The 12,637-nt window shown below is 51.8% G+C and overlaps 4 protein-coding genes across 4 annotated transcripts in view; 3 read left to right on the top strand and 1 right to left on the bottom strand.

Moving 5' to 3' along the window:
- Nucleotides 1-2,811: 2,811 nt before the first annotated feature.
- Nucleotides 2,812-4,212, top strand: DACRYDRAFT_112185 (uncharacterized protein; the record flags this gene model as incomplete). The annotated part of the gene is made up of 3 exons (XM_040769364.1): nt 2,812-2,876; nt 2,939-3,178; nt 3,228-4,212. The coding sequence occupies 3 exons, from the start codon at nt 2,812-2,814 to the stop codon at nt 4,210-4,212; spliced, it is 1,290 nt and encodes a 429-aa protein (XP_040624139.1).
- A 1,386-nt stretch (nt 4,213-5,598) lies between these two features.
- DACRYDRAFT_112184 (beta-glucosidase) lies at nt 5,599-8,503 on the bottom strand (the record flags this gene model as incomplete). The annotated part of the gene is made up of 7 exons (XM_040769363.1): nt 5,599-6,004; nt 6,051-6,325; nt 6,373-7,070; nt 7,127-7,611; nt 7,695-7,925; nt 7,979-8,232; nt 8,294-8,503. The coding sequence occupies 7 exons, from the start codon at nt 8,501-8,503 to the stop codon at nt 5,599-5,601; spliced, it is 2,559 nt and encodes an 852-aa protein (XP_040624138.1).
- An 814-nt stretch (nt 8,504-9,317) lies between these two features.
- On the top strand, nt 9,318-10,908 carry DACRYDRAFT_18936 (uncharacterized protein; the record flags this gene model as incomplete). Its single annotated transcript, XM_040771411.1, has 6 exons — nt 9,318-9,476; nt 9,572-9,606; nt 9,658-9,838; nt 10,134-10,178; nt 10,226-10,517; nt 10,565-10,908. 6 exons carry the CDS (start codon nt 9,318-9,320, stop codon nt 10,906-10,908), a joined length of 1,056 nt encoding a protein of 351 aa, XP_040624137.1.
- Nucleotides 10,909-12,446: 1,538 nt separating this feature from the next.
- The window catches only part of DACRYDRAFT_25322 (uncharacterized protein), a 1,895-nt gene continuing 1,704 nt past the window's right edge, over nt 12,447-12,637 (top strand). The window contains exon 1 of the mRNA XM_040774117.1: nt 12,447-12,491. The gene's annotated coding sequence lies outside the window, so the exon portion shown is untranslated. The remainder of the gene's footprint in view (nt 12,492-12,637) is intronic.

Below are 12,637 nucleotides of genomic sequence, written 5' to 3'. Positions count from 1 at the left end.
CAGAATGCCTAGGAATATGGGCATGTCACATTGTGTGATGTGCCAGCAAACACTCATCATGTGTTCAGACCAGGTAAGTGTGAACCACTGAACAACCCCACCTCTGGTGGAATGTGTCAGGCTGGTATTCCCATGGCTATTTTTGGGCCTTAGAGACCATTGTGCAGCACTACAGACTGTCACTACACAGGACAACACACCCCAGCAACAAGTCTTGACCCCTGCAGATATTTGGCATGGTGACTACTAGGATTCCCCAGGCAATGAGACCACCCAGATATTCAGCATGATGACTGCAGGTTTTCTCCACAACGGGATTGACCCACCTGGATATTTGGCATGCCAATGCCTGCCTTGAGAGGTATCCAGAGACCAGTTTAGTATTGAGTTCAGTTTATAGTAGCTAGTATAAGTAGTTTCCAGAAACTCCTGTACTTAGCTTATTCTGCCCCTTTTCCATTAGCATTATACAGATCCAATTATCCCCATACTGGATAGGCAGCATTGACTTGACTTAGTGTACTTGATTTGACTTAGTGTGACTTGACTGGACCAGATTCTGACCTCTGATTTACCAATCAATTTCTGATAGCTCAGCTACAGGCTGACTCCTGCATTTCTACCAACTTTCCCCATCTCTCCCTTCTTTTCCTAGTGAGTTCTTGCACACCACCCATTGGACCAATATATCAGACACCTCTTGGGTCAGATCACCACACCAAGGGGTCAGAAGTCAAAACAATAGACATGATCATGATAATAGACATGATCATGCACCTGTAATTTGAACTTGAAGAAATTTCCGAAGAACAGCAATGTTTTAAGAAGGAACCGACCAGTTGAGATATAGTTACAATTGGAATGTTCAGACATGATGCAGATGTAGGGCATGCCCCATGAGCTGATGATCAGGAGCAGATGGAAACAAATGGATTGATTGCCAAAACAAGCGAGCTGGAATGTTGCAATCTCTCATGCACATGTGTTCCCTGACAAGGCCTCGTTGGGCGTGACAGACTGGTTCCGGTGGAAGCCTCAGTGGACCCGTCAGGTGGGTGCCAGAGGTGCGGGATTTCACTGACCGACCACGCTTTGAGATTACGAACAGGCCCGTTGGTATATATTCATCAGCAAGCATTCCTTCTATGCGGGGTAATAGACAATAGGCTCCACAGGATGTTTATTCAGAAAGTGATGCTCTTGATCATGGTGAGATGACGCATCCCGGGAAAGTGGGAAAGCCAAAATTCCACGCGGGGGGTGACCTACATTGATAGGGATTCGCGTGTTTCCAGCTCGTGGTGTGCCGCCGAATCCGTTTTTTTTCGTGATGGGAGCGGATGCCAGATATATCAACTTCGCGTTATCTTGCCCGCAGTTGAAACTCAGCGCGCTATGCTTGACTTTCCGAGAGCGGAGTAAGACCCAATGCGTGGCCAAAACGAATATTCTAGAAGATGTAGGAGTGGTCGACGTGGACAGTGGCACTTTGCACGGCCGAGAAAAGCGGACGAGTTGGGCGTTTGATATCTCGATTGCGGAAATGCAGCTCGCACATCGGATGATCCACCAGCTCCCATAGAAATGAGGCATGGCCACGGCGATGATAAGACTGAATGAACGAAGCAAGGGCGGGGCTGTTGATGTCAACAAAAAGGCCCAAGATGGAAAGGAGGAGCCAGATGGGGGCGGTCTCCAAGGTATTCACCCTGATGGCCGGTCAGAAGGGCCGAGGTAGAAGGGCGATGGAGTAAAAAGGAGAAGGGGGAACGATGGGAAAGTGAGGGGCGGAAGGAGATGTCACAAGGGGAGTGTCCGGGGTCCCACCATTTCTGGCCAGGTTCGAAGCCTGCTTGGGAAAACTCTTGCTTAGGGTCGTCCCTCTGTCGACCTCTCTCTGATTGGCTCTTCATCCTCTTGTTTTCCTTTTTTCCCTCTGGTTCTAGATGTGGCCTCCTACTGTTTCTCGGTGTGCACAGGTGTCGTTCTCAGTCGATGCGGATCCAGGAGGGGCCAAATCAACCTGCTGCGGTGCATTCCAGCTCTGAGCACAGGTCTCATCATATTGGGTCAGACTGGTCAGCCATCTCGGATCAGCTGCGCGAACGGAATGATGGGAATGGAAGACAGGGAAGGGTTTCCCTTCTTTCCCATCGACACGCGCTACCGCCGGGTTCGGAAATTCAAGGCACGGCCGCATGGGGCTTTGTGCCCCTTTTGTGTTCCACCCTGACCCACAATCTCACGCCGTCCGCTATCGGCCCTCCCCTCTCTTGTGGCCCCTCCCCGCACGCGTCATTTTTGGGCGCTGAAAACCACATCACAGTCAGCGGGTTTACGAGACAGAGGAAGCAAATGGGGGTCCAAGTCCGCCCTCAACCACAGGCAAGCCCCGAGGCGCTGGCCAGTATCCCCATCGAACCCCCGGCACAAGGCAGGGCACCGAATCGTATCTCACTTCTTCTCTTCATGCGCTGGGGCTCGTATAAATGCAGGACAGCTCTGTGCATTTAACCTCGATCGCCTAACCAGATCTTGGCCAGTTCGGGGGTTCTTCCTCTCCCGTTTGACTCGCTCCTATTCCCACATCGACCGCGACCATCGACAACCCTCGGATGCTCACTCTATATTAATCAATCCTTTGCTAGACTTTTAAGGGACGGGTCATATCGTCTATTGTCTATTCTTCTCAAGTTGACCTTTTACCTCTCTGTCTGCCGTCCCATCCGTCACAGAGGATGCACATGCAAAAGCCGACTCATACGTGTCTACGTTCGTCATACATCCCATGTTTTGATGCACATAGACTCAATGTCGGCTATAGAGATACGGAATGCTCATGAAGCACATATTGTCATGGAGGCAGTCCGCCTTGGGTTAGTCTTTTCCAATATTTCTTAGTCATTGTAGGGGTTTCTCACCAGTTTGAACTCCCTAGACAACTTCCCCTCATTTCCCGCCGCCTGAGTACCAAGGAACGTCTTGAACTAATTCGGCACGGTGCAGTCTTCGTTTGGGAAGAATCGGATTACCGCGGTGGTGTCGACCGTGGGGGGATCGAGCGATGGACAGACGGATGCAAGTGGTCCCAATCCCGCATGCATGAACCGTTTCTCCTGTATGAGGAGAAAGCCGAAGTGCCGAAAGAGGAGTCCGAGAAGCTGTCGGGAGACAAAAAGTATGCCTGTCACACGTATCACCACCCCATGGAATTTACACATCGGCAGAGGTGACGCTGCATCACGCGCCCGTCGCCAAAACCGCCCAAATAAGCCTGACGGCTTGACCAAGCAAACATATTCTGCTTTGCTCAGTCCCGATGCTGTACCTCCAGGACAGAAACCCGCAAAATGGCATCTTACGTGCTATTTCCAACGCCCAAACCATACTCAGCTACCTCTTGTGGAAGAGGATGGCCCGCTCTCAAAGATCCAGCCGCAGGCTGGTACATTCGTAACCGCCAAGGGACTTACTCGACGGAAAAGCGCGGCGGTCTCGCTCGATCCCGCTGATGATGCACTTGCACGGCTGCACACGGGGAGCATCAATGGAACTCAAATGGGGGGCGGCGTTTCCCTCCGTGGTTTAAATGGCAGTATCGCGGAGACTGAAAGTGATGTTTCTATCTCGCCTAGTGTCAGCACTAGCCCTCAGTCGCCATACGACATGCGATATACAGCACATAGCCCTTGGTCTGGGACGTCGTCATTGACTGGCAACTCGCCGCTTACTCCTCCAGCTCAATACGGTGTCCCACATTCGCCGCATGCAGTCGCTCCCCATTACTCACCTGTGGTTATGCCGCAGTATCAATACCCTCCTCATGCAGCCGCCTACACGCACCCGGCTTCTCAACCCCAACTTGGCCCCACATCGGCATCGCCGAACAGTAACTTCCACATGTTTCAGTCATCCTCACGGGAGAATCTGTCTCTGCCTCCCATCAGGAGCACTCACAATGTCCAACGTGCCCGGCTTCCGTCCGTTCCAGTACATCCATGGTGCACGGCGGACGCAACCGGACTGGGCGTCCAAATGCCTCCACCCATGACCAATGGAGTAACATACGGCGGTACACAAGGAATACCCACAGGCAACAGCGCCATTTATGACGCCAGCCGAGGATGTTACGTCGACACTTTGGCTGGCAGATCACAATATCATGACGACCATCGGGCTTGGGGACCAGGTGTTGCGATCAAGAACGAATGAGTGGAGGATAACCATCTGAACAGTGCCTGCTATGATGATCTTCATCGTTGATACCTTTTGCTTTGGTATTCCGGGTCTCTCCTGCCTTCTTCTGGTTCTGGTTTTCGTTCTGGTATTCAGCACCGCGTGTTCTGCCCTGATCCCATATGCCCTTTACAATCGAATCTCCGAACGAGATTACAGCCCCCACTGCGGTTTTCCCCCGCATTCGAGCAGAAAGATCTCAAAAGACGCCGATCTATTTCTCTCTGTATAATAGTTGAAACGCCTCATATCCACTGCTGCTGTATTGACTTGCTTAAGAAGAATGTAGCCAAATTATCTAGAATCTGGGTCACACGTCTTTTGCCAACGGATAAGGGTTAGCCCGTTCCTTAAGAAGTCCAACACCAGGTTAGGAAAGTGCTCGAATTCTGAGGCGGTGAGCTTTAGTGAAATGCGAGTGGGCGCCCCAGCGTTTTGCATTAAAAGCGCTAGCTTATAATGCAAGTCCAAAGAATATAAATGAGGCAGCACGAAGCGCGCCCGGTTTCCGGGGTCGCATACCACATTGCGCACACTGACCTCCTTTGAAACTGAGGAGCGAATCCCCCATGGTCCGTCGACTGGGAAGAGACATGGACGAATCTCCTCTGTAAATTCAAGGGACGTGTTTCGAACAGCGCACTGCGGAAACTATCTTCGGAGTTGTAAGTTGCTGTGGCATGGTATGCAATTTACCGCGGAGCCCCCTGAGTTTGGTTTAGACCAATTGCCCACTCAGTTGCAGCCGCCGGGGCCATGACGATAATGGGGAAATTGATTGATCGACATTACATGGTTTCGGACCGCCCCTTGATGAAGTCATCGGAATCTTGACAGCGAACTGCCGCATGCTTATCACAGCCCGGCGGCCGGCGGCTTCGAAAATATTCTGGACTTCTGTGAGAAGTGAGAACATCTTGGACAGACCGAACACAATTAGTACTCCACTGGTTCACAATCTCCAGGGTATAGCGATTATCGTGTCAAAACGAAGGCTCGCCTGCCCTTATTGCCTTGCTACGAGGGGTTGTTCATATCGGACTAGTGATTAGGCAGAGAGGTCTTGAAGGTCGGTAAACAGTATTGCCAACACGGTTCTCGAAGGTCCGATCTAAGCGAATTCTTTTCGCTACGCTTGCCTCGTCAGCAAGCAACCGTATGCTTTCACCCTTCCTCACTGCCAACAATGTCGGGTGACGTATGTATGTGCTTGTTTGTGCAGAAGCCCAGCATGGTGGACGGCTGTTGGTATGTGAGGTGCCCTTTTGAGCCTCGGACAGTGCATGCGAACAGTTAAATTCAAGCAGCCTCTCTCAGCACGACGAAGTCCAATAGGTATCTTCGCGATAACGTACAGACTGGTTACAGACCAGACCAAGTAAATAATTTCTTAAGAGGGAGGACAGCAGTTAAAGGGAGATGGGAAGAGGACGAGCCAACAAATACAGTATACTGACCAGCGTCCACTTTCCATTTGCCTGCGACATCATCAAAATAAGACACAGCGTATTTGTCGAGCATTAGCGTCGCGGTAGCTTCTTTCCCGACGGGGATGTCATGCAATTTGGTGAATCCTTTCAGTGCCAAGTGGGGATGAATGAGGTTACCGGATGGCATAGCTATATAGAGCTGAACGACTTCTGACCCAGGGAGCTTGCCAGTGTTCGTCACTGTAAGCGTGACCGACGCGGTGAAGCTCGCGTCACAGCTCGAAGGCGGTGAGATCTGCAGGCCGGAATACTTGAATGCAGTATACGACAAGCCAAATCTAGTCAGACTTAGTGCGAATAAACAGTGAAGCACATGAATCATACCCGAATGGGAAGAGCGGCTCGATCCGTCTGGCATGATAGTGCTTGTAGCCAACGAACAAATCCTCTGCATACTTAACCCTTCCATTCTGGTTCCCGTAGTTAAGATAGGACGGCACATCTTCGATGCGTTTGGGGAACGTGAGGGACATCTTCCCAGACGGGTTCACCTTGCCAAACAGCACATCGGCAATTGCGTTTCCAGTCTCGTTGCCAAGATACCAAGTGTGGAGGAGCGCATTGACCGAGTCCACCCACGGCATCGTGAAGGCAGAGCCCTAAAAAAGTCGTCGAGAAAGCCCACTCACTGTTGAGAGAAGCGTACTGATTGGGTGACGACCACAGCGCTCGGGTTCGCCTTGGCAACGGCAGCTACGAGATCATTCGTCCTTCTGGGTAGGTTGAGCGTTTTCCTGTCGTATCCCTCACTCTCCCACTCCCCATTCAAGCCCACAACAACCACGACTGCATCAGCTTCCTTAGCTAGTGCGACAGCTTCGCTGATACCCTGTTCTTCGTCCAGTAAAGGATATCCTCCCAGGCGCATGCCCGCATGGGGATTCGGAACACCTTTCTCGTCCCCCTCAGCAGGACCAGTCAAGTTGCTGTACTCGAGCCGAATATCATAAGCTTTCCCAGACAGCATCTCAAAATTCCCCATCTCTTCTTCTGTCCCATCTCCGAAGAAGCTATCTCCCCGCCTCTGCCATGTCCAGTTGTCGACCACGAGTTTGTCGTCAACAAAGAGCTTGGCCCGGCCCGCGACAGAAAGGCCAAAGCGGAATGTCGTTTTCCGTTCCTGTGCGCGCAGCTTGCCCCATAGGACAAGATACCACTCGTCGGCAGAGAAGAAGATATCGCTGTCGTTCAAGAGAGTATCGGTGTTATCCAGCAAGAAATGCTCCACAGCGGCAGAGTAATTTCCCTCCGAGTCCCGCTTATGGTAGAAGGTTGCATTTAGGCCAGCGCGTCCATCCTCTGTTATGAGTTCACGGCCAGTCAAGGGGGGTGCGCGACGATGACCTTTACAAGCCTTTCAGCATGCGATACAAAGATACCTATCATCATGATGAACCTACCCTGACAGCCCTCCGCGTAGACAACCTTGACCTCTTCGGGCAAAGCAGCAAGGATGCCTTCGTAGGGTGTTACCACATAGCTCGCCTTCAAGCTCGCGCTCCCTCCACCAGCGAAGTACGCTGCCTTGGCACTGGGGCCTATGATAGCCAGTGTCTTGATCTTGCTTTTCTCGAGGGGAAGGACGTTGCCCTCATTCTTGAGTAGAACAATTGCACTGCCGGCGACTTTTCGCATGAGCGTTTTCTCCGCATCCGTATCCCGCGTACGTTCTTGCTGGTCACCGTCGAGTATCTCGGGCGCACCCTTCGCACACCGCTGCACGAGTTTCAGCACGGCACGGGCGCGTTCCTTTACTATGGGTAGAGTGAGCTTCGTCGCCTCGATCGAGCGGATCACTTTGGACGCTGTGCGCCAGCCATCGGTGCCGGGCATCTCGAGGTCCAGACCAGCATGATATGCTTCAGGCACGCCGTATGTACCATGCCTGCTGATGTGTCAGTATGGCTACATCACTGCACCTGTCTCTAGGAGTCCAGGGACAGAGAGACAGGCGAACGGAGAACGCACCAATCGCTCATTACACATCCATCGAACCCCCACTCTTCCCTCAACACATTCGTTAACAACCATGGATGCTCCGAACAGTGCGTGCCGTTGATCCGATTGTAGGCGGTCATGTAGCTCCACGGTTGGGCGCGTTTTTGCGCGAGCATGAAAGGGTATAGGTAGATTTCCCTTAGCGCACGAGGGGAAATGAGCGAGTCCGATCCTTTGCGTTCTTGTTCTTGCTCGTTCCCGCTACAAATACATGGTCAAGATAGGAAACAGGCCGTGAGAGGACGAGGACATACACGAAGTGTTTGATGCACGCGCTCACTCCTTCGCCTTGAAGCCTCTTGACATACTCTGCTGCCATACACCCACTCAGCCAAGAATCTTCGGAGAAGCTCTCGAAGCTCCTCCCGCCCAGCGGGTTACGCTGGATGTTGACGGTGGGACCGAGGAGGACAGATGCGGACTTGAGCTTGCATTCGGGGGCGAGGATGAGGGCGGCGACATCACCGATCAGTTCTGGGTCCCATGTTGCGGCCAAGGCGGTTGCACACTTTTGAAGAAGAAAGGACATAGTTAGTATGGTCGACGCAGGGGTGTGTATGAGAGCGCACCGGCAAACACTTGGCTGGTGTGCCAAGGAAGTACTTCCTCCCCCTCGCACCGTTTGGGCCGTCAGTAACATTAATGCCGGGTATATCGAGACGAGGAATCGGTGCAGTGAACCAGTTGCCGACGCCTGTAGTGAGTGCAATGGCTTCCTCGGTATTGAGCTGGTTGACCAGGGAAGTAATGTCTGCATTGGCAAAGTCGGATGGAGCCATGGCGTATGTGGTGGTCTAATCTCGAGGAAGTTGAGTTGATCATCTCGCTGTCATTTAATGCAATGTTGACCGGAGTTCGTACCGATGGGTAAACTGCGGATAATGTTCCTCCCACTGAGTCCTGACAACTCCACCTCTGTCACTGATCTCTTCTCCACCACTCTACCATCACATTCTCGTCCTCCTCTTCAAGTATTCATACCCAATACCTGACTACATGAGTCGCCTGTGATGACTTCTATGAACAAAGATCAGAACGTGGCCGCATTGAATACATAATAACATACACACGGTGATGGCTGCAACACGTACTCCAGCCGCGTACACGTGACCGCCTTAGTGTGCCCTCTGCCGTCGTCGTTTATGATCATGAGCTCCCTGCACCAACCATGCTTTGGCATCTCCGCAGTTACTAATCTAAGTAATCTGTCTGCTATTGGTCACGTCCATACACGAATGGAGACGGAATCCAATATAAAGAGTTGATACACCAGCTGGCAACCGTCGCCCTCTGACATCATACGAGCTTGTGGACGCTCTCTCCACAGAAGAGGCAATCTCTCTCACGCTTGATGCAGGGAACTGGCTCACAGCAGCCGTGCACAGGCCTGGTATTCCCGCCATCAACGTGCATACTCTTTATTCTCCAATCGACATTGGCTGATCTGTCCTGGTTAAGGTCTCCGATGGTCCAAACGGTGCGCGCGGGAGGAAGTACTTCATGACCACTCCAGCAAAGTGCATTCCTGTGAGCTTTACCTTCTTCCCTACACATGTATGCGCACTCAGATCACGTACACAGTGCGGTACAGCGATGGCCGCGACATGGGACCTCGACCTTGTCGGCGAGGTTGCAGCCAAGATCCTCGCTCCGGAATGCAAGCTCAAAGCGGCTAGCATGCTGCTCGGACCGACTTGCAATATACAACGCGTCAACCGAGATCTATCTCGCACCCTTCTTAGGCTGATGAACGTCTGTAGAACCCGCTTGGCGGATGGAGCTTCGAGAGCTTCTCCGAAGACCCTCATCTGAACGGCATGATGGCCTCCTAAATATCCAGATTGCAGAGAGAGGGCATCTCTGCATGTATCAAGCATCTCGTGTGAGCGTACTGCGTTGGTCATCCTTGACTTGATACTGACTTTTGAACCAGAGGCAATGAGCAGGAGCAGGAACGCCGTGGGTCGGATTCGCTGAATTCTGACCGGCCACTGCAGGAGAGCTACCTGTACCCATTTATACTCGCTCAAAAGAACTCCAAGCCATGGTCGTATATGACAGCGTCGGTCATATCCCCGCCGATAGTTGAAAGAAGTCTGATCTCCATTGTGCAGGTATAACCGAATCAACGGCATACAGTGCTCCGAACATCCCTGGCTGTTGACCGACCTCCTACGCAAGAATGGGGTTTTGACGGTCTTGGCATGTCAGATTGGTAGCACCGTCTGATAGTAGGTTTGACCCTACGCTAGCACCCTTGCAGGCGTGGTACCTACACCGTGCCCGAAGCATATCATGCTGGTCTGGATCTTGAGATGCCGGGTACCGATGGCTAGCATCAGACCTCGAATGTTATTCGCAGCCTCGAGTCCAAGAAGTTAACCCTCGACGTGATGAAAGCTCGCTCAGAGAGTGGCGGAGTTTGTAAAGAAGGTGGCAACTTCCGCACCTGAGGTGCGCCTGATTCGCTTACACAAGATCAACTTGCTAATTATCTGCAGATTTTAGACGGGGACCAAAAAGAGCGCACCTATGACACGCGCGCAGACGCGGCACTGCTGCGCAAAGTGGCAAGCAACGCGATCGTTCTCCTCAAGAATAACGGGGCTATCCTTCCCCTGAAGGCGGAGAACATCAAGACTCTTGCCATCATCGGTCCGAGCGCGAAGCAGATGTACTGTGCATGCGGTGGATCTGCCTCACTGAACGCGTCGTATGTCGTTACTCCCACTGACGGCATTGTCGCTGCATTGCCAAAGAATGTCAATGTTGTATATGCGGAAGGGTGTCAAGGTGTGTTTTCTATATTCGTGCTTGTGAGTAAGCTCAACTCTGCACAGGACACAAGCGCGCCCCGATCTTGACTGATCATGAGCTGACGACTCCCAAAGGCACACCTGGAATGAAAGGCACCTTCTATCTCAAACAGACCGACAATGGCCAGTACTCTGAACCGACTGACTCTTTCCTTCTGGACAATATGAACTCGAAGATGCATGACAGCGATATCTTCTTCGCCAAAGAGGAATGGTACATGGTACTGGAAGGGAGGATTCGACCGGTGCAAGAGAAGACGGAATTCCGATTGGGCCCAAGTGTTTCGGGTCGGGCAAGGCTGTTCCTCGACGACACACTGCTGATCGATCTGTGGAGCTGGGGGCCTGGGACAGCACAAGCGAGATAATGGGATACTATATATATGTGCTGCAGCCTGGTGTGGCGCACGACACACGCGTCGAGTTTAGTAACCTGAATCCCACGCCCCTTGGAGAGCGCGCTGGAGGATGAAACAGGCGGGTGACAGTTCGGCTGGGCGGCTTCCCCCTTTTCAATGAGGAAGAGGGGATTAAGCAAGCTGTGGACATTGCCAAGGTTGCCGACGTGGGTGTGGTTGTCAGCCTGAACGGGGATTAGGAGAGTGAAGGTTATGATCGGATGGATCTGAAGCTGCCAAGACGGACCGATGAGCTCGTCGCAGCTGTGCTGCAGGCAAACCCAAAAGACTGTCGTTCTCATACAAGCGGTAGGACCACCCAGCTTACATGCGGTGTAGCTGACAATGTTATCAGGGATCCGCATTTACTATGGCCTGGGTGGACAAGACCTACGCCCTCTTGCACACGTGGTACCTTGTCCTACGGCACAGGAACGGAAAACGACATTCCGCTTCGGCCTTTCTGTCGCGGGTCGCACAAGACTGGAAACGCAATTGCCAATGTGTTGTTTGGCAAGGTGAAGCTGTGTGGGAAGACGTCCCTCACGTTCACCAAACGCATTGAGGATGTGATGACGTTTGCGGCCTCTCATCCTTCCCCTCTCCCTGATATAGCGGCGCTGTCAATGCTTCATTTGTTTCTGCAACGAATTCGACACGATGCACGTACAAGCCTTCTTCACTTTGATGTGAGTACGGCGGACGGCTGTTGCTATGTGAGGTGCCCTTCTGAGATACATCTGTTTCTAGTGGACGCTACAATCAAGGAGTATCCGCTGGGGCTCTGAACAGGGCAAACCCCTGGGCTCCATGGCATTGGCTCGATCCTTCTTCGGATCGCTTTCAGTATATTAGATTCTAACAATCTAGTTTTTGGGTCGCTCTCCTAATCACCGCGTTTTGCGCCTCCCTGTTACATAGGAAAGGAAGTTTGAACCAACCTTTCGTGACTTTTCAAGCCGAGAAACACGATTTGAAACCTGTGTTTGGCTTACCAGACGCAAAAAGGTGCTTCTTCACCTGTCTTGACCCTGGGCCAAAACGCGGAAATTGCAAACAAGAACTTCCGTGTTCATACTCTGATGTTTCATTCTCGTAAACCTACGTCATGGTGCAGGCGATGCCTTTCCGTTTCTGGCTCTGTGTGCCCGTCCGGCGAGCAGTTGACAGTCCGGATCTTCCAAGAGAATATTCTCCATGTCAATGTGGAGCATGTGATGATACGTACATACTATAACAATCCAATACTAGTGGGACCCCTGAACTATTTAATTATGATACTGCCACAATGACGACACGCGAATACGCAGTGAGGCCGGGACCCTAGGCGACCAGTTTTCCCCTTTGGGGGTTTCAGCACAGCTTCTAAGCTATACTAACGCCGTGAACCCTGGAAGAAGCACAGACGCATAATGCACTTTGTTGTCCGATTTGGCAACTTAACGGTATAAAGGGAACGCCTGGCCCAAGTCCTGCTTTCTAGCCAGTCTCACACCCTTCCCACCGTTTTTCTCTTGTACAAGGCATCTTACTCGCTTCCCTTAGTATCCCATTTCATTGATACTACAATCCCAACCGAGACCGTTCAGACGCCCTCTCTTCTTTCCAGTGTTTTCTCTTGTGCTGGTCACAAGACATCAAGTTACTCCCTTCTCTACCCCATTTCATTGATACTACAATCACAACCGAGACCGTTCAG

Source organism: Dacryopinax primogenitus (genome assembly GCF_000292625.1).
Source record: "Dacryopinax primogenitus strain DJM-731 SS1 chromosome Unknown DACRYscaffold_24, whole genome shotgun sequence".
Classification (NCBI taxonomy): domain Eukaryota; kingdom Fungi; phylum Basidiomycota; class Dacrymycetes; order Dacrymycetales; family Dacrymycetaceae; genus Dacryopinax; species Dacryopinax primogenitus.
This window is presented reverse-complemented; position numbering and strand designations above follow the sequence as displayed.